Source organism: Microtus pennsylvanicus, chromosome 13, assembly GCF_037038515.1.
Source record: "Microtus pennsylvanicus isolate mMicPen1 chromosome 13, mMicPen1.hap1, whole genome shotgun sequence".
Classification (NCBI taxonomy): Eukaryota; Metazoa; Chordata; class Mammalia; order Rodentia; family Cricetidae; genus Microtus; species Microtus pennsylvanicus.
This window is the reverse complement of record NC_134591.1, coordinates 58,164,853-58,188,424: the sequence shown is the minus strand read 5'-3', so window position 1 is coordinate 58,188,424 and position 23,572 is coordinate 58,164,853. Positions and strand designations below refer to the sequence as shown.

The 23,572-nt window shown below is 42.0% G+C and overlaps 1 protein-coding gene across 5 annotated transcripts in view; it reads left to right on the top strand.

Moving 5' to 3' along the window:
- The window catches only part of Ago3 (argonaute RISC catalytic component 3), a 104,081-nt gene extending 81,804 nt beyond the window's left edge, over positions 1-22,277 (top strand). For 4 of the 5 annotated variants that reach the window (XM_075946872.1, XM_075946876.1, XM_075946874.1 and 1 more), the window contains 4 exons: positions 543-677; positions 1,628-1,729; positions 7,060-7,259; positions 8,021-22,277. In XM_075946872.1, the coding sequence (XP_075802987.1) occupies positions 543-677; positions 1,628-1,729; positions 7,060-7,259; positions 8,021-8,129 (546 nt within the window). In that variant the 3' untranslated portion in view covers positions 8,130-22,277. Of the gene's footprint in view, positions 1-542; positions 678-1,627; positions 1,730-4,621; positions 4,835-7,059; positions 7,260-8,020 lie in introns of those variants that run through there. The other variant, XM_075946873.1, reaches the window with a different exon arrangement.
- The last annotated feature ends 1,295 nt before the right edge of the window (positions 22,278-23,572 follow it).

Here is a 23,572-nt window from a genome sequence, read left to right as displayed (position 1 = left end):
ATTTGATGCCCTCTGTTAGCATCCAGGGCACCTGTAGTCATGTGCATATATTCACACTCACACACAGTCACATGACTTAAAATATAATTGATCTAGCCAGGCAGTGATAGTGCATGCCTTTTATCCTAACCCTCCAGTGGCAAAAGCAGGTGTATCTGAGTTTGAAGCCAGCCTGATCTACAGAATGAATTCCAGGATAGCCAGGATTATACAGAGAAACCTTGTCTTGAAAAAACCAAAAACTAAATGAATGAATGAAAGTTGATCTTTAAAAATAAAAGAAGTCATGAAGTTACACCATTATCTTTTTTTTTGTTTTTTGTTTTTTCGAGACAGGGTTTCTCTGTGGCTTTGGAGCCTGTCCTGGAACTAGCTCTGTAGACCAGGCTGGCCTTGAACTCACAGAGATCCGCCTGCCTCTGCCTCCCGAGTGCTGGGATTAAAGGCGTGCGCCACCACCGCCCAGCTTACACCATTATCTTACTTTGAAATAAGTAAAAGAAAATTAGCTATGTTTACTCTTTCTGTTGTATCTTCTCTAGGTATTATACTATGAGTTACTAGCAATTCGAGAAGCCTGTATCAGTTTGGAGAAAGACTATCAACCTGGAATAACCTACATTGTAGTTCAGAAGAGACATCACACACGATTGTTTTGTGCTGACAGAACAGAAAGGGTAATTTTATGTCTGTCATAATATTGTTACAAGCCATCAGGATCCTACATCTGTCCCTCCCTTTCCCTTTCTCTCTTTCCTCCCTGCCCCTTTTTCCCTCTCTCCTTTCCTATCTCTATCCCTTCTTCCTTCTTCCTTTCCCTCCTCCCTTTCTTTTTGTGGTGCTGGAAATCATACATAGAGCCTCATTATGCCAGGCTGTATACCCTGAGCTGTATACCCAACCTGAAAACTTTAACTGATTTAATCTTCCCAAACTCTATTCAATTATTATTATGTATAATAGTAAATATTATATATAATGTCTATTATTATTATCATCATCCCTATATTGCAAATAAAGAAGCCTGCTTGAACTATGTGAAGCTGTCTCTGAAAACAATAATTGAAAAGAATAGAGATCTGGAATGATAGTTCGGGACTCTCATTGGCTGCTCTTAAAGCTAACATGGGTTCAATTCCCAGCACCCACATGGTAGCTCACAACCATTTGTAACTCCAGTCCCAGAGAATCCGATACACATGTACATGTAAGCCAAACACCAATACGCACAAAATAATAAAATAATTTTTAAAAAACTAGGGGGGAGATGGAGAGATGGCTCAGAGGTTAAGAGCACTAGCTAGCTGTTCTTCCAGAGGTCTTGAGTTCAACTCCCAACAACCACAGGTGGCTCAGAACCATCTGTAATGAGATTTGGTCCCCTTTTCTGGCCTGCAGGGATACATACAGGCAGAACACTGTATACATGATAAATAAATAAATCTTTAAAAACAAACTAGGAACTAAGACTACGTGAGGGCCGTAGTTAATAGATGCTTGAGTAATATTTCAGGCTGAAAGTAGTAGAATATGGGTCAGTTTATGTATTTGAATGTTTTGAATGTACTTTGATACATTTTTTAATTTTTTGTCTCATTGATTTAAAATTTGATCCAAAAACATCTAGGTTGGGAGAAGTGGCAACATCCCAGCTGGAACCACAGTTGACACCGACATCACGCACCCATATGAATTTGACTTCTATCTCTGTAGCCATGCTGGGATACAGGTAAGCCTGCTCGTAGGCCAAAGGTTTTCATTTAGAACTTCATTTCTCATGTGGTTTTTTCAGAACCTCAGCAAAAAGAGAAATAATACTCTGTCTACGTTCCTACTTATTTCTACATGTAACTTGTAGCAAGTCGATTTCTTCCTTTTCCTTTCTTTGAGAGGGAAATATTTTTATGAAAATAGCAGGATTAGCTTTAATAGAATGAGTCTCCCTACATTTGACCTTTAATTTAATGCGAAACTTAATAAAAGCTTACAGGGCTGGAGAGATGGCTCAGAGGTTAAGAGCAGTGGCTGCTCTTCCAGAGGTCCTGAGTTCAATTCCCAGCAACCACAAGATGGCTCACAACCATCTGTTATGAGATCTGGTGCCCTCTTCTGGTGTGTAGGCATGCATACATTCTGCAGGCAAAATACTATATACATAATAAACAAATGTTTTTTAATTTACTTATTTATATTAATTTTAATCTTACTGTAGAAGATAGTATGTTTTGCTATGGCATTTTCAGACCCATGTGTCATTCTGCTCTGGATCCATTCCCCTCCCCCACCAGCCTTCCACTTCTTTTCCTTCTGTTGTCTCCCATGCAACCCCACCTTCATGTCATGTTATCTGTGACCCTCTCTTTCTCCCCATCCCTTGATATCTCTTCCCCTTCTTGTTATCTGCTTTCTAGTCTTATGACCTACACATGCACACATGTGTAAATTACACATTTATGTATGTGTGTGTGTGTACACATACATTATTTTAAATCTCGGTTTCACATATAAAAGAAGATATCTGGTGTCATCTTTTTTAATCTGGTTTATTTTGCTTAACATAACGACTTCCAAAGTCATGATCTCATTTGCTACATGACTGCATACAGTTCCACTGCTTGCTGCTATGGTGGCCCAAGCTTGTAATCTCAGCACTTAGGTAAAGGCAGGAGGGTCAGGAGTTCAAACCCAGTCTTGGCTATATAGGAGGTTTGAGACCAGCTCAAGCTTCATGAAATCCTGTCCCAAAAAAAACATATGTACCACATTTTCTCTATCTATGCATCTGTCCATGGACATCCAGTCCAGACTCATTTCCTAGGTATGCTTACTGCAGCAAAAACATGAAATGTGTGAGTATCTGTGGAATAAATTGGCTTAGCGTTCTTTAGGTATAATCCCAAGAGCGGTGTAGCTGGATTATATATTTCATATTATATATGTTAAATATTTTCTTCTGGCCAACAAACCTCTCCACCAACACAGATAATCCCAATCAAACCAAATTAAACTGAATTAAAAGATGCCCATGTTTAAAAGATAACAATATTCCCAGGTGGCCCTGGGAAAACATGGAGCGGGGAAGAGAGAAAAGGGGAGACCATGAGTAACCCGGAGACCATGTGTTCATCCTCTGGGGGCAGTTTAAATAGCCTGTGGAAGTGGTCTTGACCTTCCCCGAGGAGGGGTCACCGTTTGGTATGCTTTCTCGGAGGTGGAGTTTGAACTGAGGCAACACCCAGGGGAGGGAGCTTATGCCAGGAGCTGGGGTGAAGCCCCGAGCCAAACATGAGTATTTTCAGTTCCATTTTCAGTGTTCTGAGAAACATGTCTACTGATTTCCAGTGACTCACAGTTTAACCTTCCTCCCAACAATAAATACAGTTCCTCTTTCTACACGTCTTGCCAATATTTTTTGGTGCTAACCATTCTGATTGGGTGAGATAGAATCTCAGAGAACTTATTTTAATTTTCCTTAAGGATAAGGATGTTGAACACTTTTTCAGATTATTGGTATTTATATTTCTTCTTTCGAGACATGCCTATACAATACATTGGTCCAACTGAAGGTTATAGATTTTTTTTATCATTATTTATATATTCTAGATGTTAATCCACTCTTTGATGTGTGGTTGACAGATTTTTTTCTTCCATTCTATAGGCTCTGGGTTGCTGTTTAAATACCCTGTGGGACTGGTCTTGACCCTCTCTGGGTAGGGTTTACTGTTGGGCAGGCTTTCTGGGGGTGGAGTCTGGACTGAGGCAGCTCCCAGGGGAGGGGGCTTGGGATGGAACTTCCACTCAAACATTCCAGACTCTGGATATATGGATGCCAGAGGGTGGAGTGATGCTTGAACCCAAACAGGTCCCACCAATCAAACTCAGGCAGTCAAGCTTGGTGACAAGCACCTTTACCCACTGAGCAATCTTGTCAGCCCCTTATTTTGTTTTTAAGAAATTCATGACTCAAAATAATAATACAATAAAAAAATTAAGCTGGGCAAGGTGATGCATGCCTGTTAATAATAGTGCCTTCTGGGAATTAAACTAGTTTCAGTGGGTTGTGCATTTTAACCTAGTATACATTTAACTTGTATTACTACCTACCATGGTAGCTTTACAAAAACAACTTTAAAATGTATTTACTGCATGTGGGCATAACTTCTGGAAGTTGGGTCTCGCCTACCTTCACTAGTGTTCCAAGGGTCACCAGGCTTTTCCACAAGAACCTTTACCCACTGAGCCATCTGCAGTCCCCATTGTAGCTTTTTAATAAGTATCACAGAGGGAAACAGAGATTCTCTGTTGATAAGGTGTAGAAATACTGGTTTAACAGGTTTTTTTATTTTAGAACTTTGGGAGGCCATTGTTATGCAATTAGTCACGATGAGTCTTCGACCCAGAAGTACTTTTTTATCTGGAAACCTTTGGGACGTCTGGAAACTTCTGTTCTAGTTCACACTGACTAAACGTTGTTGTCGGTCTTTCCACGTCTTCCCAGTTTTATTGTGTTTTGTTGTGTTTTGTTGATACTAGGGATTGCACAGAGGGTCTTCCACGTGTTAGACAAGTGCTCTACCGGCACTATTTTTACTTTTGTTTTTGTTTTGTGTTTTCAATACAGGGTTTCTCTGTGTAACAGCCCTGGCCATCCTGGAACTCACTTTGTAGAGCAGACTAGCCTTGAAATCAGAGAGATCCACCTGCCTCTGCTAACGGCATACACCACCATCATCTGGCTTTACTTTTTGATTTGAAGACAAAATCTCAGTAATTTGTCCAGGCTGGCCTTGAATTTGTTCTATCATCCATTTATGCCTGTACTAGCAAGCCCAACTCAAGAATTTTCTAATTAATTTGAAATTTTTAAAAAAAAAGTCTGCAAGATGCTTTCGTAGTTAAAGGTCCTTGCCAATAAACTGAGTTTGATCCCTGACACCTATAGGGTAGAAGGAGAAAACTGACTCTCAGAAGTTGTCCTCTGACTTCAACATGCACTCACACTGATAAATGCAATTTCAATTTTTGTTGTTGTTGTTGTTTTGTTTTGTTTTTCAAGACAGGGTTTCACTGTATAGCCCTGACTGTCCTGGAACTAGCTCTGTAGACCAGACTGGCCTCGAACTCACAGAGATCTGCCTGCCTCTGCCTCCTGAGTGCTGGGATTAAATGCATGCACCACCATACCTGGCGTAATTTAAAATTTTTTATGAGGAGGCTAGAGAGGTGGCCTTTGCTGATTGCTCTTTGGTAAGACCACGGCTCAATTCCCAGCATAAAAGCTCACAACTAACTGTGGTGCACAGACACACATGTAAGCAAAACACTTACACATAAAATAAAAAATAAATCTAAAGAAAATGTTTAATAAACATGAGTCTCAGTTCTTACTAGTTAAAACTGAAAACCCAACAGTTTCTAACTCTGTAATGTAAGCAATATAAAAGCTAAAAGCCAGGCGTGATGGTGCACGCTCACACGCCTCGTACACAGAGGCTGAGGCAGGGAGGATCATATCAATAAAATAGAGGCAGGGATATAGCTTAGTTCCGTGCTGACACATTCAAGACTGGTTTAATCCCTAGCGTTGTGAAAAGAAAGGAAAGAGACAAATGACAAAACTTCCAAAAGATGAACTACAAATGCCCAATAATCATGACAAAAGCGTTTAATCTCACTGGCCACCAGAAAAGTGCAAACTAAGCCTACGCTGAGATTCCATCTCACCCCAGTCAGAATGGCTGTCATTAAGAAAATAATAAACGGGCTGGAGATACCGTTCAGATGACAGACTATTTGCCTGGCATGTAGGAAGCACTAGGTTTAATCCGCAGCACCCCATAAGCCATGAGCCTGTGCAAGTCTGTAACACCAGCACTCTGGGAGCAGAGGCAGAAAGACAAGAAGTTCAGGGTCACCCTTGGCTACCCCGGGAGATCAAGGACAAGCTAGGGTGCTAAGACCTCATGTGGGGCGGGGGGGTGGAGCACAGCAGCGGGGTACCGGTGACAGAGACACAAAGGAGCTCTACATTGCTGTTCATGTAAATCAGTGTGTGGAGGAGCCTCAAAAACAGTAAAAATAGGCCTACCACCCAGCTCTACCACTCCTGGGTATTTACCCACAGGACTCCAAATCAGTGTACCAGAGATACTTGGACGCCAGTGTTTATTGCAGCTCTATTTACAATAGCTAGTTATGGACCTAACCTAGGTGTCCATCAACCATGGAATGGAAAGAAAATCTGAAGTATATATTCACAATGGAAAATTTCTCAACCGTAAAAAAGAGGTATTATTTACATGAAAATAGATGCAATTAAGTTTCAGAGAGAAAGCTATTGTATTCCTTTTTTCATCTGCAGGTCCTAGGTTTTATAGGGAAGGGCTGGAGAGATGGCTCATAGGTTATGAGTACTGGCTGCTCTTCCGGAGGACCTGGGTTCAGTTCCCAGTACCCAGCTGTAACTCCAGTGGAGCCAGGGCTTTCTTCAGCTCTCCACAATCACCCACCATGCAGGTGGTGCACAGGCACACAAGCAGGCAAAACACCCATACACATAAAATCAAATGATAATAATAAAAAGCGTTTAGGTTTTATATAGCTGTGTAAAATCACGAATGTATATATGACATGAAAGTAGATGTGAAACTGTCTAGGGGAGCAGTGGAGAGAAGAGTGGGGGGCAGGTAAAGCAGAGAAAGGGAAGGGGTACGAAGGTAGCATGTTCAAAGTTATATACTTGTCTGACAGTGTTCTTAATAAAACTAAGTACATAGACAACAAAAATACACCAATGAAAAATGTGTGTTATTATGTCTGTGTGTGAGTGTTAATATCGCGGCAGGGTGTGCCTGCTATTGCACAGATGTGGAGGTCAGAAGACAGCTTTGTGGGTTCTGTTCTCTCCATCCACCTTCATGTGGGATCTAAGACTCTAACTCAGGACACCAGGCAATGCAGCAAACCCTTAGCCAGCGAGCCGTCTTTCCAGCCCACCAATGAAAATCCTACAAAGAAGAAGTTTATCAATCCCCAGAATGTACCCTTTCTTCTCCATAGGGAACCAGCCGCCCTTCACACTATCACGTCTTGTGGGATGACAACTGCTTCACCGCGGATGAACTCCAGCTGCTGACGTACCAGCTCTGTCACACCTACGTGCGCTGCACAAGATCTGTCTCTATCCCTGCACCAGCGTACTATGCTCACCTGGTGGCATTCAGAGCCAGATACCATCTTGTGGACAAGGAGCATGACAGGTAACGACAGGCATGAAGAGTGGGGATTCTCGAAGCAAATCAAATAGTCTGATTTCCTTAGGCCGTTTCTATAAGCACTTCCATGTATGTCTCTGTCTGTCTGCCTAAAGTCTTGCGGTTCAGAACCCAAGTTCCACAGGCTGCCAGACAGCCAGTGCACTGCGTGAAAGGTGATGACAACTGGTGGCCCCAAATAAGGTTTTCTACTAAAAATACTGTGTGGACTTCCTAATAGTAGAATGACCTGGGGCTGGAGAAATGAATGACTGCTCCCCTAGACCCTGAACCTGGGTTCAATTTCCAGCACCCACGTGGTGGCTTACAACTGTCTGTTAGTCCATGGCACCAGGCATGCACATGGTGTGTGTGTGTGTGTGTGTGCGCAAGCAAAATACCCATTCACACTAAAAATTAAATAAATCTTTAAAAAAAAACATAGAATCATCTAGTAACTTAGTTGCTTCCCAAATTACCCAAGGAAGTTATTACTTGTAATATATGTATGAGTGTATATATAATATAATATATATATTAGACAAAAATGATATGATATCTGGGATTTGTTTCTAATTAATCCTGAAAAAATGAAAGAGCCAAAGTAAAATTTTCCATGTTGAAGATGTCTAAATGATAGACACAGTTCATTATATCAGTTTCTCTTTTCAACTATTTTTGGAATTTTCTACAACATGTAGCATCTTCAGAATTATTACATTAGGACATAAGGTTTATGCTTGTGTTCATTAACCCTTCTCTTCCAGTGCTGAAGGAAGCCACGTTTCAGGACAGAGCAATGGGCGAGATCCACAGGCTCTTGCCAAGGCTGTGCAGATTCACCAAGATACCTTACGCACAATGTACTTCGCTTAACAAGTCCGAGTGTGTTCTCTGAGAGGACGAGCTGAAAGACGAGTCAACATACAATGTATGTTTCAGTGGAGTCTACTCACTGGGGATGCTCCAGCCACACAGAGGCCAACACTATATAGGGGTCTGGTCCTTTTTCTGGTCCAAGGAAAACTGTTTACTCTGTCAAGGAACACAGCACCATTATGCACTAGGAAACCAGCCAGCTGCTTTTCGGCAGTCTCCTGTAGGAAGCATAGCGGTTGTTTATTTCCACTTCTTACGGTCTAACCCTTTTAATGCCTTTACCTCAAGTTGCTTGGCAGCACAACTATCTTTGCAAAAAAGTAAAGAAAAAGTGAATGATGGTTTAAGAACACACACCTACACAAGCAATGATTGTTCAGTTACATGTGCAGAAAAAGTAATGTGCATTTGTCTATTCTTGTAAAGGAGTCTGTATTTTAAATACACACATGTATACTTCATGTGCATATATATCTAGATCGAGACAAAGATATATATGTATCTGTGTCTCTATTTTATAGTTCATTCCACTGGGGAGCTTTCTTTCCCTCGTATCCCTCCGTATGCCACTGTCATTTCTTTCACTACCTACTTGCCTTCAGCATCTACTTTTGTCCCTGCCGCTACAAATGACACTCATGTTCATATTTATGACCCACTTGAAGTAAAGCATGGCAAACCAGATTTGTTTCCGTTTAAGTACCCTACTCCTAACTCCTATCTCTTACACGATCTGAATCCTCGTCTCCTGAGGCCATATTTGCCAGTGTCTGCTTCTTCTTGTCCTGGACTTAACCTTTGCCATGTGTGCACTGTGTCTAGAAGCGGGGCCACCCGAGTATCCCTTTCTGCAGTGAGCGTGTTAAAGCTGCTATAAATACGAACCCTTGTCAGAAGTCTTTCTGATCAGGGACAAATGTTCTGAAGCCTCTGTTTGTGTGAGTTATACCTGGAAATCCCTCAAAGCTTTTATAAAGGGGAAATATTTTAAAAATCTGAAACTCTATAGGACGGAAAGAGAAAAGGAATTAGGGTTTTGTTTTATGCTAGTTTACTCACTACCCTCATACCTTAATGTGATTTTCATATATACATTTTATATATGTGTGTGCGTATAGATAAACATACATGTATGTTGAAGTATAGCTCCTTTTGCTTTTATACTCAATAGAATAGTGCTTTAATGATCATAAACTGCATTGGCTACACCTTTTATAGAAATGTAACCATGTTTAATAATAGACTAGTTTTTCTCTCTTTTAGTGCAATAATCAGTTTTAAAGGAAAGTTGTATCTGTCGTCTTCACCACGGACAACAGGAACAGGCACCTCTGTCATTTAAAAGGGGGCAAAGTAATACAGCCTTAATTTCAGAAGGAGAGCTTCATAATTTTCAGTTTTAAAGCACGTCCAGGAAGTAAAACGACTAAATGAGGCTCACCTGAGAGATGGAAACACAGTTGCACTTCAGCTGGAAAGAACAGCAGTGATGGTCAGGCAGCGGTGGTGCACGCCTTTAACCCCAGCACTCGGGAGACAGCCTGGTCTCCAGAGCAAATGCCAAGACAGCCATGACTATACAGAGAAACCCTGTCTCCAAAAACAAACAAAAAAAGACAGTGAACACCTTAAGGTTTAAAGATTTTTTAATTATTTAAAATAGATCTTGATTGTTCAAGAATTGTGCTTCTTTGACCAAAAGAAATCGAGCAAATACTGGGTGGGGTTTTTTCCTGTCTTTTCACCAGTGTAACTTTCTCTTTCAAACTAAGATGACAATGACAAAGAAATTTAGGACTTTGGCCATGTAAAGTTAGCTAAGTTTCTGAACATGGGGGAAATCTTTAAAAGCTTATTTTTCTCCACTTCTTAGTCAATAACTTTCGTTGATCACTTTTAGGCTGCCAACGCTGAGTTACTCAGTGATGTAGGGTTCAGGGAACTTTGTACTCTGTAATTCATGAAAATTGCATCTGAATTTTCTCTGTTCTTATTAACACACTGGTTCGGGGACAGACACTACAGTTTGCTGTGGGCGCTGTCAGCCTTTCAGGAGCTCCATCTGCGTGTGGAAAGTGATGGACCTAGATCTTCATTCGCTCTCTGCCTCTAATCCACTGCTAGTGCCCATTGACTGCACTTTGAGCCTGAGCTCTGAGCCCATGTCCTCCCATAGGTATGAGGTCTTTTGTCCTCCTGACAGAAAACTAAGAAAGTACTATATTTTTCCTTTCATTGCTTTGAAGGATCTAAGCTGCAATTCTCAATGCCATTTCAAAGCACTTTACAAAGGATATTTGTGTAACTTGTAAATTCTTTTCCCTTCCAAAACTTTCCCATCTCCTCCCTGGCCAAAGGAAAATTCCTTGAAACATGTTTGGGGTTGGTTTGTTCGCTTGCTTGCTTTGGAGACAAAGTCTCCCTATATTGCCATGCTGGCCTCCAGCACCTGGGCTCCAGCAGTCTTCTGGCCTCCGCCTCCCTGGTAGCTGGACCATAGGGTTCCTACCACCGTGTCTGGCTGTTTGGGAAGATGGGCAAGAGAAGAGAATAGTGCAGCCTCTGTCTGTGCAGTGTAAGTAAAACATCTTCCTCTGTCTGCGGCTTCTGCACATATTCATGTGAGGGACCTAGGGAGCGACATGGACACCCTGTCTTTTTCCTGACCTTGGATCTCACGTGTGCCAGAGTGAAGCCCTTGCTTTAACTCTTATTTGGAAGGATTTTTTTTAAAGGGGAAAGATTTTTTTTCTAAAATATAAGGTTTTATCTTCTGAATGGTTTCTTTTTTAGAATGCTCTTACATTATTCAGTCTTGCTAGTTTAAGATAATTAACTTAGAAGAATATGTATAGTATATTTCTATTTTCCGTCGACTAAGAAATTGGTATACCAAACTCAATGCCAACAAACTTTGTGTTTAGAGTTTTAAGGTAAAAGGCTTATGGAAAATACTTCTTAAAATTTGTAGTAATTATTTTTGCACTTCTGGATAGAATTCCTAATCGTTTTCTCAAGTTCCTTTTTTAGTTTAAACCTCATGAAACCATAGTAACTTTTCGTTTCTGTCCCTCCTCTTGCTCACTAGCTCGTGAATGTTGGCCTGCGGGTTTTTATGGCATATCTCATAAGGCTGATCAAAACAAATACCAGTCTAAACAACCGAATAATTGGTTTCCATGTGAGGAAGAGTTGGGAGCTTAATGTATGTTCTGGATGGCAAATGTGTCTCTGCAGTGTGCATGTTACATGGTTCTGTATTGTAATGTGTAAGCGCTGGTATTGAGACGTGTGTTAATGATTCTGTAGCTGCTATATTTACTTAGGGAGAGGCGACATTGCTGCACTAACCAATAAGATGTGCCAGATGCCAGGCTCGCATCCGACCCTTTGGATTTGTTAGGAAGTTTAGGGACATAAATTATGAAGGTGACAGCTCTTGCTCCAATCTAGTAACAGAATACCTTTGCTTTAGAAATGTAAGTTTTGGGGTTTTGTTTGTTTGTTTGTTTGTTTTTACATTGACAGTTCACGGCTGGTACTTGAGTCTTCTCAGTCCTGAGCTTTGGCATGTTTTCACAGAAATGTGGATACCTGTCATTTTATTACTAGTTATCTTTTGACAGGTTTTTCAGAAAATAATATGATCTGGAAAAATCCCTTCTCTACACATGAACTATGAATTTACTTTTCTTCCTGAAGAGAATCTAGAAGGGATCCCATAGGAGTGTCCTGTGTGTTTGGGATGGCTCTTGATAAAGATTTATCTCTACCTCTGACCTAGAGACTCCCCCCTTCTATAGAGCCATGCTAGATTTCTGAGCCAGGCTCTCTATGGTCCCCACAGCATAATATTGACGTGCATGGTGCCCTGTGGATCTTAGGATGGCAGACTTGAAGTGTGTCTTGGGAAATAAGAAAGCAACTGCTGCTGAGTAGAAATGGCTCCAAACTCTCAGTCAGGCAGTGCAAGCACTTGGAGGCCAGCAACAGGCGTGAACCCCAGAGAGACATCTGCCTGAAGCACGTGCTAGGACTTTTCATGTGCTTAATTTTTACGAAATTCAAGGAGCTGGCCGCTTGGACACCAGTAGAGTCTTTGTTCTCTTTCTGTTTCAAACTTTGATAGTAATATTTTGCCAAGAAGTTTAACTGATATCTCTGTATAATTTCCACTGGGTGTCATTAAACTGAGTTATACATTCAACTGAGCCGGGTGTAAGGTACACTTATAATTCCAGCCTTCAAGAGAATCAGGAGTCCACGGCCAACCTCAGCTACACGAGACCATGTTACAAAACAAGAGCAAAAAGTCCATTTATCTTATCCCTGTAGGTATTCCTCTGTTGCAGAGAAAGGCTGCTCTTAATAGTTCCATGTAGTTTACTTACCTCTTATGAGATCAGTGAGTTTGTCAAAGACAGACAGTTCACTTGTCCAGTGTTCCTGACTCAACTGCTTTATGCATGTGAAGGGTTAGGCCTTTTCATCCTTCTGGGGAATTTGTAGGTATTTTTGAAGCTTTAATAAAAAATAGTCAAAGAGCTTTATATCACATGAGGTCATCCTGAGTGATGCTGTACCCTGACTTAGAGGGTCTTTATAGTCCTACTTCCTTTCCACCTAACACATAAGCATTTCTGTGGTTCTATAAGAGCCAAAAGCTGAGGGGCTGGAGAGATGGCTCAGCGATTAAGAACACTGACTGCTTCAGTTCCCAGCACCCACCTGTCTGTGAGTCCATTCCAGGAGATCCAACACGCTCACGCAGACATTCATGCAAGCAAAACACCAGTGCTTATGAAGTAAAAATAAAAATAAATTAATTATTTTTAAAAAAGAGTTGAAAATTAAGCCATGAATAAGTTTGTAAAAGTCGGTACAGAGGTCAGGAGATGGCTCAGCAGGGAAAGACACCACCAAGTCTGAAAACCTGAGTTCAGTCTTTGGGACCCAAATAGTGGAAAGAGAACCAACTCGTATAAATTGTCCTCTGACCTCCATACACATGCCATGGCGCCACTCCTGTGGGCTCAAGTACATGCACACGTGCACGCACACACACATACTCACACATAAATGTAACTTTTTTTTTTGATTTTTCGAAACAGGATTTCTGTGTAATATCCCTGACTGTCCTGGAACTTGCTCTGTAGACCAGGCTAGCCTCAAACTCATAGAGATCTGCCTGCCTCTGCCTCCCGTGTGATGTGGGATGTCCTTCTGTGTATGTGTCACTTTTATTGGTTGACGAATAAAGCCAATGGTAGGATAAAAGGGTAGATTACTGAATCTACTGCTAAACCAATAAAAGCAGCACACACACAGAAGGACATCCCACGCCACTCGAGTGCCAGGACTAAAGGCGTGAGTGACCCTCACACCCAGAGGCTGAGGCCAGAGGGTCTTGAGTTCAAGACCAATATGGGCTACATACAATTTGAGGCCAGCCTAGGCTACATAGCAATACTCTGTCTCCAAATTTTTGGTTTGGGCAAACCCAAAAGAAAAGAACAAAGACAAAAGAAATCAGAGGGGCTGGAGGGATGGTTCAGTGGTTAAGAGCACTGACTTCTCTTCCAGAGGACCTGGGGTTTAATTCCCAGCACCCATGTGGCAGCTCACAACTGTGTGTAACTCCAGGATCCAGCACCGGCACACAGACAAAACCACCAATAAAATTAAAAAAGAAATTAAAAAGAGAATTGTTTCTAAAAAAAAAATCTATGATGATATGACACTGTGATTAATTAAACCCAAGCTGGGTTCCAGGGGGAAGAAGGTGATCTATATATAAATAAAATATAGTCACAAAGGGGAAAAAAATACTTTTACTTTTTTCATAGTTCTAAAAATGTTACATTTAAGTTTATAATTTTCCCTGTAAGTTGGCAGTTTTTAAATGGACAAGGCTTCTGTTGATTATCCATGGCCAGTTGAAATTTACCTCACACACCAAAAGGAGTGCCCTAGAGTTTTATATTATTAAATCTTAAGAGTCTTTTGTTTTTAAAACATGGAAATTAATGACTTTAACTTGAATAAAAGGATGGTAAACTTCAGTATGGAGGGTTGGATTACCAGTACGAGACCCTGTGAAGTTACAGGTAACAAACACTATGACAAAACTAGGATCTTCTCAAATCATCTGGCCAGCCAGTAAGCTCCCTCTCTTTTTGAAATCAATGTCTAAGGTCACCAGAATCTCTTACTGTTCTATATTACGGTCTCAATAAAGAGATTTTTTTAGGGTAGACACTGAATGGTTTGTAAATTATTTTCCAAATCAAGGCGGTTCTGAGAAATTGCCTTTTCTGAAGATGGTGCTGTAGATTTTTATTTTTTAAATAGCATAAAGCAAAAAAATTTTAAGATAATTTAGAATACCACAAGTATGACAGTTTCATATAAATAATGTTATTTGTTGTCATGAATTTGGTCTAGAGAACCAAGGGGCTTTTATGTAGTAACATGTCTAAGTTAATGCTCACCAAATTGATTTTGTAATTTTGAAAATATAATTTTTAATTCTCAGCTATGTTTGAAGTAATCTACAATGTATGTGAGATAACAGGTACAGTAATAAGTGCCCCAAGGCAAAGGGACCGTGCCAGGAACTGCGTATTCTGAGCTACTTTTCCTGTACAGTTACCCCTGACCCGACCTTTTCCATTAAGAGAGAAAGCAAAATGATTACCGCCCAGTCTTTAGGGAAATTCTGTTTTTAGGCAGTAGTGACGGTTTTAGATGACCCCTGTCTTTCCAGGGTGGGAGGACTGGAGAACGGCTGGAAGAGAGCCAGGCTGGTTATTTAACAACAGACCGTGGTCTGAGGGTTTGTAACTCCTTGGTAGAACACATGCTTAGTTAGCATATGCAAAGCCCTGACTTCAACCCTAGCACTAGGGGAAGAGGAAAAATGCAGATTTGGACTGTGGTGGGGGATAAGCAGAGTGAGACCCATTTGTGTTAGAAGACAGCTTGTCCTGATACCATGACTCAGTAAACAACATAAATGGTCAGCTTAACCAGTTCCTGCGTGTGAGTTTAGTGAGCGTCCCTGCAGAAGATCCCTAGACTGAGAAACACCACACCTAAGCAACCTTGTACTGCCGCATCACGTCATGATGGCAGTAGAATTACACTGATTGTCTGCTGTGTACTTTGTCTCTTTGCACATCGAATGTTCTCATTTTTCTAATGTCTTAATAGCAATTATTAGCTTATTTTTAAGGTTAATTTTTCTATCGTGATGTTCATATTTATTGGCAATCTGTGTGCAACTTTTGTATTTTGCCCTAGATGTTGGACTTAAGGATTTTATTTTTATAGATATTTCTAGCTTTTCTCTTTCTTTGTAAAATTAGCAGAAATTAAGATGGTGTGTTAATATATAAACCAAACTACTAATTCTATGGAGTGTGAATTTTTACCAATAAACCATTAATGCTATTTTCTAATTTAGAATATTTAATATTTTATATACTGGGCATTAAAGACAGTTTTTAGGTGGCTTCCTACGTGTAGATAGGAGGGGCTTCTCTGCAGGTTAGGTTTGTTTTTCTCCTTCACTTGGAGCAGACTAACACTAACAAACTGGACCGATAGAGTTCTTTTTTTAGCTTGAGGCTCATTGCTCGAGACTGTGATTCCTTTTTATAGTCAGGAAGACAAATAGAAAAAGATAGACCAGTCATTGATAATTGACTTTGAAATGAGATTTTCCTTCCTGTAATTATTTGGAAGATTTGCTACCCTGAACTTTCCTAGAATAGTTTAAAGTTGATTCAACCCTGAGTATCAGTAAAGAAAAAGAGTGTAGGTATCTGCAAAGGGCAGGGACTGAATAATAGAGTATGTCAGCTAGTTGCAGTTTTTCTAAGTAAGCCAGGAGTGGTGGTGCATGGCTTTAATTGCAGTACCTGAGAGGCAGAGACAGGCAGATCTCTGTAAATTCCAGCCCCGCCAGGGCTACACAGTGAGATCTTGTTTCCAGAAATAAAAAACTCAGCAACAGAATCTTAACTGAGCAGTAACATGAACTAACTGGAAAGCAGTGAAAAGTATGACTATAGAATATTAATTTCGTGTGTGTGTGTGTGTGTGTGTGTGTGTGTGTGTGTATAAAATTACTGCAGTTTTGGGGGGTTTTTGTTTTGTTTTGTTGTTGTTGTTGTTTTTGGTTTTTCGAGACAGGGTTTCTCTGTGGCTTTGGAGCCTGTCCTGGAACTAGCTCTTGTAGACCAGGCTGGCCTCAAACTCACAGAGATCCCCCTGCCTCTGCCTCCCAAGTGCTGGGATTAAACGCTCGGCTTCAAAGCAGTTTTTAGTGGTTCAATATAATATTGGTATATAATTCCTTTAAACATAAGTATGTGAGGGGCTGGAGAGATGGCAAAGAGGTTAAGAGCATTGCCTGCTCTTCCAAAGGTCCTGAGTTCAATTCCCAGCAACCACATGGTGGCTCACAACCAGCTGTAATGAGGTGTGGTGCCCTCTTCTGGCCTTCAGGCATACACACAGACAGAATATTGTATACAAAGTAAATAAATAAATATAAAAAAAAAACATAAGTATGTGAGAAAAATGTGTTCCCTCAAGAAGGTAAAATATTTCCATTTTATTTTTACACTCTGAATTTGCTTGATAAAAAATTTTTCTTTCCTGGGAGAAATTGAAAGGCAGCTTCCATCCCTTCTTGAATTTTTCAGTGTCACATTATTGAGGCTAAATGCATTTTGTTTCTCTCACTATATCCTGCTCTTCCAGGGAGAGGGAGGAAAATGGGAAGATATTTTTATGACATGTAAAAACTTACACTGTAAACTGAGTCGGCATGTGATTCCATGTGGACATTAGCCAAATCATCTCTCTGCGTTTTTCTGTTACATACTTTGCTTTATAATGTAGCTTCTGGATGCCTCCCTTCACCCCCAGATTAAGTTCTCATTGACTGTCAGTGCCCTGATCATTGGGGCGTGTTAGCTATGAGTAGAGACTGTTTCAAGTGGGTCCGGTTTGTTTTGTTTTGTTTTGTCTCTGCAAGGATAGATAGATTAGAGATAGATAGGTTAAGGATGTGCACTGTTTGTGACTTCAGTTTTATTGTATGTCAGCGTTCTGCCAATTAGATGGGCATATAATTCTTTTAGACTAATGTTTTTAAGGCTATCTGTAATCCAGCTTTCTTTATTTTCAGAAAGCTTTTGGGTACCTGAGCTTCTGTGGTAGTCTCCACATACCCAGATGCCTGGCATCAGGGCTACATTAACAGTGAAATACTGGACAACTTCCTTTTTATAGGCCACCTCTTCAGAGCCAAGTGTCTGGGCAGTAAGGCATAGGAACTGTCCTCTGTAAGAGACGGTCGAGTAGCCGCCTCTGTGTTTATTTTTCCCAGTCCCGGACTGTGTGCAAGTCTGTAATTTTGTTTACCGTTTACATCAGTGTCTGAGACTGTAGTTCATACAGATGAGTGCTTGGCTTATGTGCACGAATCCCTGAGTTCAATCCCCAGCACCTCACTGGGCTTGGTGGTACACTCCTATAATCCCACTCAGGGATCAATAGCTCGAGATTGTCATTGATTGCATACTAAATTGGAGGCCATCCTAGGATACTTGTAACTGGCTGTGTCAGAGACTAGAGAGGGAAGTTACTCTGCTGGTTCATGCCTAAAGCTTTCTCTTCATGACTTTTGTTTGGAGAAACAAGCAGAACTCCCTGGAGTTAGCCACTTGATAATCTTCATCTCAAAGAAGGAGTGGCTCGAATGTATTGTGTGTGTGACCCCCACCTTTATTATCTGTGAAAATGGAACCGAGCAGTGCGAGAAGGAAGCAGGGATCCTAGAACCTGGATAGTTCGTATTTTCCAAGTTCTCAAAACCGCAAATATTAGAGCCGTTGTTGCTGTTTGATACAGATGTCAGAAAAGGGTTCATAATGGAGACCTGTATTAGCTGCTTGTCTCAAACCCAGAGCTGCGCCGGCTCTTGCCGAGTTTGTTGTTGTACAGTGAGGGATAGCGTGAGGTGTTTATCCTTCAATAGAAGCCTGGCGTTGCCTGCCATAGCTTTGGTGGCTCTCTCTTTAGAAAGCACCAAGCTGGGCCTTGCCAGACTCTTCTGTAAGGATTTGGGGAAAACACTGGTGGGACAGAATGAAGGCGGGATCTTGATATAAATGGTTCCATTGGTTAATGCATGCAGTTTCTTCCGCTGGCGCTTTGTTTTTTGTAGCAATAGAGTTGATCTCTGACGCTGACTGGTCCTGGGCACCTCCCTTTCCAGTCACTGCTGATGAGCCCTTGCCAACCTACACGCGTCCTTTTCCCATTCAGGAGGGCGCACAGAGGACTAGCAGTACCCTCAGTGGTTAAGCACATGCCTCCAAGCACAGACCTGCCCCTAGCTTGTCCCCTCCTAAACCACCATCAAGAACAGCAAGCTTGAACTGGTGGAACCCTCTAGAATAGAGATGGAAAGTTTTCCGGGTGCCTTCTTAGCCTGGGCACAACTTTTTCTCTTTAAACAGAAAACAAAAAAGTTCACAGGCGGTTTACATAGAACTCTACCGTGAGTAGATAATAGTCTTCAGAGTGCCTGGGAAGCAGGATCATTTGCCAGAAGTTCCTGCATGATCAAAAGACTATTTTAACCGGGCGGGCGTGGTGGCACACACTTTTAACCCCTGCACCCCGGGAGGCAGGGTGATCTCTGAGTTTGAGATCAGCCTGGTGAATATCTTAAGCTTCAGACCAAGAAAAAAAGTTCTGACTTATTTTGATACATGGCTTCTTAAATATATTTTTAATAGGTTGAATGAATTAATACTTTGACAACTCACTCAACTTACATATTTATTTGTTTGACTAAAGTTGTTATATAGATATATTTATCACACTTGACCTCTTGGTATGTAAAAAATTCTATACAAAAAAATAATATTTTAGAGACTAGAAAGAGATGCTTAACTGTTAAGAACACTTACTGTTCTTGTCAGAGAAGCAGAGATGGGTTGCCCAGAACCCACATTGACAGCTCACCAATGCCTGAAACTCCAGCTCCGAGAGATCTGATGCCCCCTCCTGGCCTTAGTGAGCACACACACACATGAATAAAACTATAAATTACATATATGTGTATATAAACACACACATACATGCATGCCAGGCATGGGTCATACATTTGAGTTTCTGGCCAGCCTGGGCAGTTATAAGGCCCTTTCTCTAAAAAAGAAAGAAAAAGAATTCAACTCATCTCTGATCAGGCCTAGGTTTGATGGGAGACATATGGTGTTTTCAGATGTGACTTTGAAAAGGTCTCAACTAGAAGAGGACTGTGGAGATATTATGTGTGCCTTTGAGAGTGGAAAGGGCCTAGAACATGAGCCAGAGACTTGGGCGTCGTCACACTAGCTCCACTGTCTCCCTGTCGTGATGGTCCCAGCCCTCACCTACCTCGCCAAGTCTCGAGAATCAGTCTGTTGGAACCCTTGGCTTGCACAAAGGAAGAGCTGTTCAGCAGCTCCAAGTGTAGGGAGGTCTGAACGCCTCCTCCGCAGCCGGCCTCTGTGAAAGAGATCACTTTATGAATCAAATATGAGAAGCTTGACGGCATCGCAGTGCGGTGCTCCAGGGTGTCCTGTTCTTCCCTCCAGATGTCCAGCGCGTGGGCACATGTATTTTTCCTTGTAATAACCCCTAGCAAAAACGTGAGTTTTCAAAAACCGAATTCCTCTCGGTGGTGCTAAACTGGTTGCAGCTGTATTTTGAGTTAATGATGAAGCCACTGGGCACTCGGATTTTAACTCGACCTGTGTCCAGGCGCCTCTGCTTCACATCTGCCCAGCTGCTGTGCCGCAGGGCTTGTCCTGCGTTTCTTGGCAGATGTTGGGTCGCTTTCCCTTGGAGAAGCGAGTAGAGTGCCGACTTCAGTACAGAACTGGACTTTGCTCTTACCTTCCAAATTTCAGCTGTCACTTCTCTATAAAAGCTAGAACGTAAGCCAGACACGGTGGGGCACCCGAGGTCCCAGCATGCAGGAGGCTGCCGCAGGCGGGTCACAGGTCTGAAGTAAGTGAGACCCTTTCCCACAAGTCAGAGAAAGGTGGGCTGCAGTGATATTGTATGCACGACCCGGGCACCTGTGGAATGCCAGCAGGGCCTTACGCTTCAACAGATTTCAACAGGAAGCCCATTTCCTTGTAAGAAGGGGCTCCAGTTTCTAAGAAATCACAAAGGGCATAGCACCACAGGTATAAACAATTCCTTTGCAACAAACAAGTTTATTGCTTTTGTTTTTATTTGTAAAAAAAATGGATGTGTGTTAAATATACAGGGTATGGATGAATTCAGTGTTTCGTCTTAATCTCTCCTGTTTCTGACCTCCTGTTCTTGCAAGCATCTGGGCCTTTCCAACATCTTGCTAACAAAGCGGGTATCTGTGGTTCGTTTAATAGAACAATTAGATTACAAGGTGAGACGCTGGGGAGCTTTATACTTAAAGATAAAAAGCTGGATGTGGTGACTCACATCTGTAATCCCAGCACTTGGAAGGCAGAGGAGGAGGATCATCCAAATTCCAGGCCAGCCATGGCTGTGTAGCAAGACCTTGTCTCAGAAAGAAAGAGGGAGGGGGGGGGGGCCTCCAGCGTGCCGTGTGATAGCTAACACCGATACATCATCAGAACACTGTTAAACGGGGCTTCCTGTCATGTGTCACTTTAATGCCTGTCTCAGTTATGGACCCATAAAAGTATTACTGTAAGTAAATATCATTTGTGTGATCAAATATGTGGGTGCATCCGTAGCTGCGGGAAGCAGCGGTGTGTGTACACGTGTGTCTGTAAGTACCTGATAATATATGAGTTGAGTTTAAGTAGACGAAATAATGTGTTGTTTCTTCCGTGTCGGGAAGACTAAAATGGCAGTATGACCATTCCACTGCAACCCCGGCCCTCTCCAATACAAAGCGTCACTCACTGCTCTGGCTTCACACACTGCTCCGGCTTCACACAAGTGATGGCTAAAGAACTAACATTCTTCTTACTGGGACCTTTCTGAGGAGTGAACTGTGAATGGTCAGACATGCGGGGAGGTGGAGCCACCTGTGAAATGTCCTCTGTGTGGACAGCCTTTTAAATCTTACCCTTCAGTCACCGAGACCGTGTGTGCCTATTTGTTCTGCAGATGTGAGCTTCTGCTCCAGGGTGAATAACAGAATGTTTTGAAACTAAGATATTACATAAATTCAGAGTAACCTCCTCCACCCTCTTCTCCTGCTCCCTGCTCTTGCCAAATATTTCTACTGACCCAGGGCACAACCACAGATGGGGCTCCGACCTCCTTCCTCATCATCCTGTCCCAAAGTAGCCCCGTCGTCTGCCTGACCTCACCTCGTAATGTCTGTTGGCTTTTCCGAAGAGCGGTTTGCTGTCATGTCTCACCACAGCCTCTCATGACGCTTGTCTGGCTGCTGCCTTTTTACAGACTTGGCTACACGCTGACATCAGCTAAGACGGTGGAGTGGGTCTGATCTGTAAGTTACTCTGGGACCAGAAAAGATACAAAATGCTGACCTTAGCTGCCATGTTTGTGAGGAGCAATTGGAATTGTGTTCGGAGTGATGCGCATGGTCAGTGTGCCGTTAGATCCACCCGGTGCTGGATTCTGTCACTGTGCACTGGGGCCAGGCTCTGGTTTGTCATGGTAACTCCTTAAAGACGATGTGTGATTATGACAAGCAGAAAGCAAATAAAGTTTTAACCAGAAGTGCTTGTCTTTGCTATTTCTAACTTGGTATTAAATTTTCTACTTTGAACCAAACCATCTTACCCTAAAAAAAAAAAAAAACAACGATTTCCCAAAATGACTTCCCCTTCTGTGTGAAGCTGAGCTTGAAGAAGCTAGTTTCAGACAGTTTGGTCGTATGTGACACCACGTTAAAGAAGTACTCATGAGTCTTCCTGAGCCAAATGTCACCAAAATGTCCTGGGACCAAGTCGTTCCACAAACAAGAAGGGTTCTATGTTGTGTTTGTTTTTACTCTTTGATTTAAAAAATTAATGGTTTTATTGTTGCTTATCTTGTTTAAAGTGTAACTTCCACTGATACCTGCAATAAAAAAAATAATTTAAAAACCTGTTCCAGCCTGCTGTTGTGTCCTTATCACTATGACGCTGCAGGATTAGGTGAGGGGAGCCATCTGCTGCAGTAGGAGGGTCAGAGTTTACACGCATGGAGTCCTGGCGTCAGATATTCCCCCTGAGCAAGTTCCCATGTGCTTCAAAACCTTTTAATTTAAAAAAACAAAAAAACATAAGGACAGGGCTAGAAACATGGCTCAGTGGTTAAGAGCACTGGCTGCTACTCATCCAGAGGACCCAGTTTCAATTCCCAAAACCCACGCAGCAGCTGACAATCATCTGTAATGAGATCTGGTGCCCTCAAGAACACATGCAGGTGGAATACTGTATACATAATACATTTTTATTTATTTATACAGACTCCTAAAACTTGTTCGATCTGAGTTCTCTGAGATCCCTACACAAGAAAACATCAGACCAAGATGTTAGAAACCAGCTCTCGGCCAGGCGTGGTGGCGCACACCTTTACTCCCAGCACTGGGAGGTAGAGGCAGGTGGATCCCTGTGAGCCTGAGGCCGGCCTCGTCTGCTTAGTGAGACACTGTCTTAGGAAACCAGAAATAAAATAATATAAAAAAGTCTCAGAATCAGTTCTCAAGCCTCCTAAAACAGCAATTTCCACCCAGCAGAGTTGAACTTAGTAGCAAACCTCAGCTGAAATCTTGGCTGTAATCTGTGAGGCAAGCTAGTAAGTTGTTTAGAATAGAAAGGGACCCTGGGCAACTACAAAGGGCAAACCCAAGAACGGAGGGCAGGGTCTTCATGTTTACAGCCTGCTGTTGTCAGGGGTCTTTTGTCAGAGAGAGAGGGCCGTCAACACTCAAGAAATCACAACCTAGTGTCCAGTTAATTTTTAGTGTTCTCCCACACCTCCTTGCGCGTTTGTGAGCGTCTGTCTAGCCACTGTGTCCACTCACCGAGGGCTCCAACAGCTCCTGCAGCGCCTCTGGATCTCACTCAAGCACCGGCTCCTCTTAGTGCTGGGCCCGGATGCACCTCCTGCCAGATCTGCCTCTGCTGCCTGGAGGGCTTTGAGAAGTGCGCCCTGTGCTGTCTGCACAGAGCCCTCTGACCAATGTAGCTGCGGCACCTGATGTGGGGGACCGCCCCAAACCACCTGTGAACAGCGTGGGGCGCACAGATCTAGCTATTGCTTTTTTACAACTCTGATCTATTCTCTACACCTCTTTTTTTTTTTAATGAAATATGTAAGTGATAGTGAAGTTGGACTTGATTCTTTTTTTTTTTTTTTGCTTTTTCGAGACAGGGTTTTGGACTTGATTCTTTAAAAAC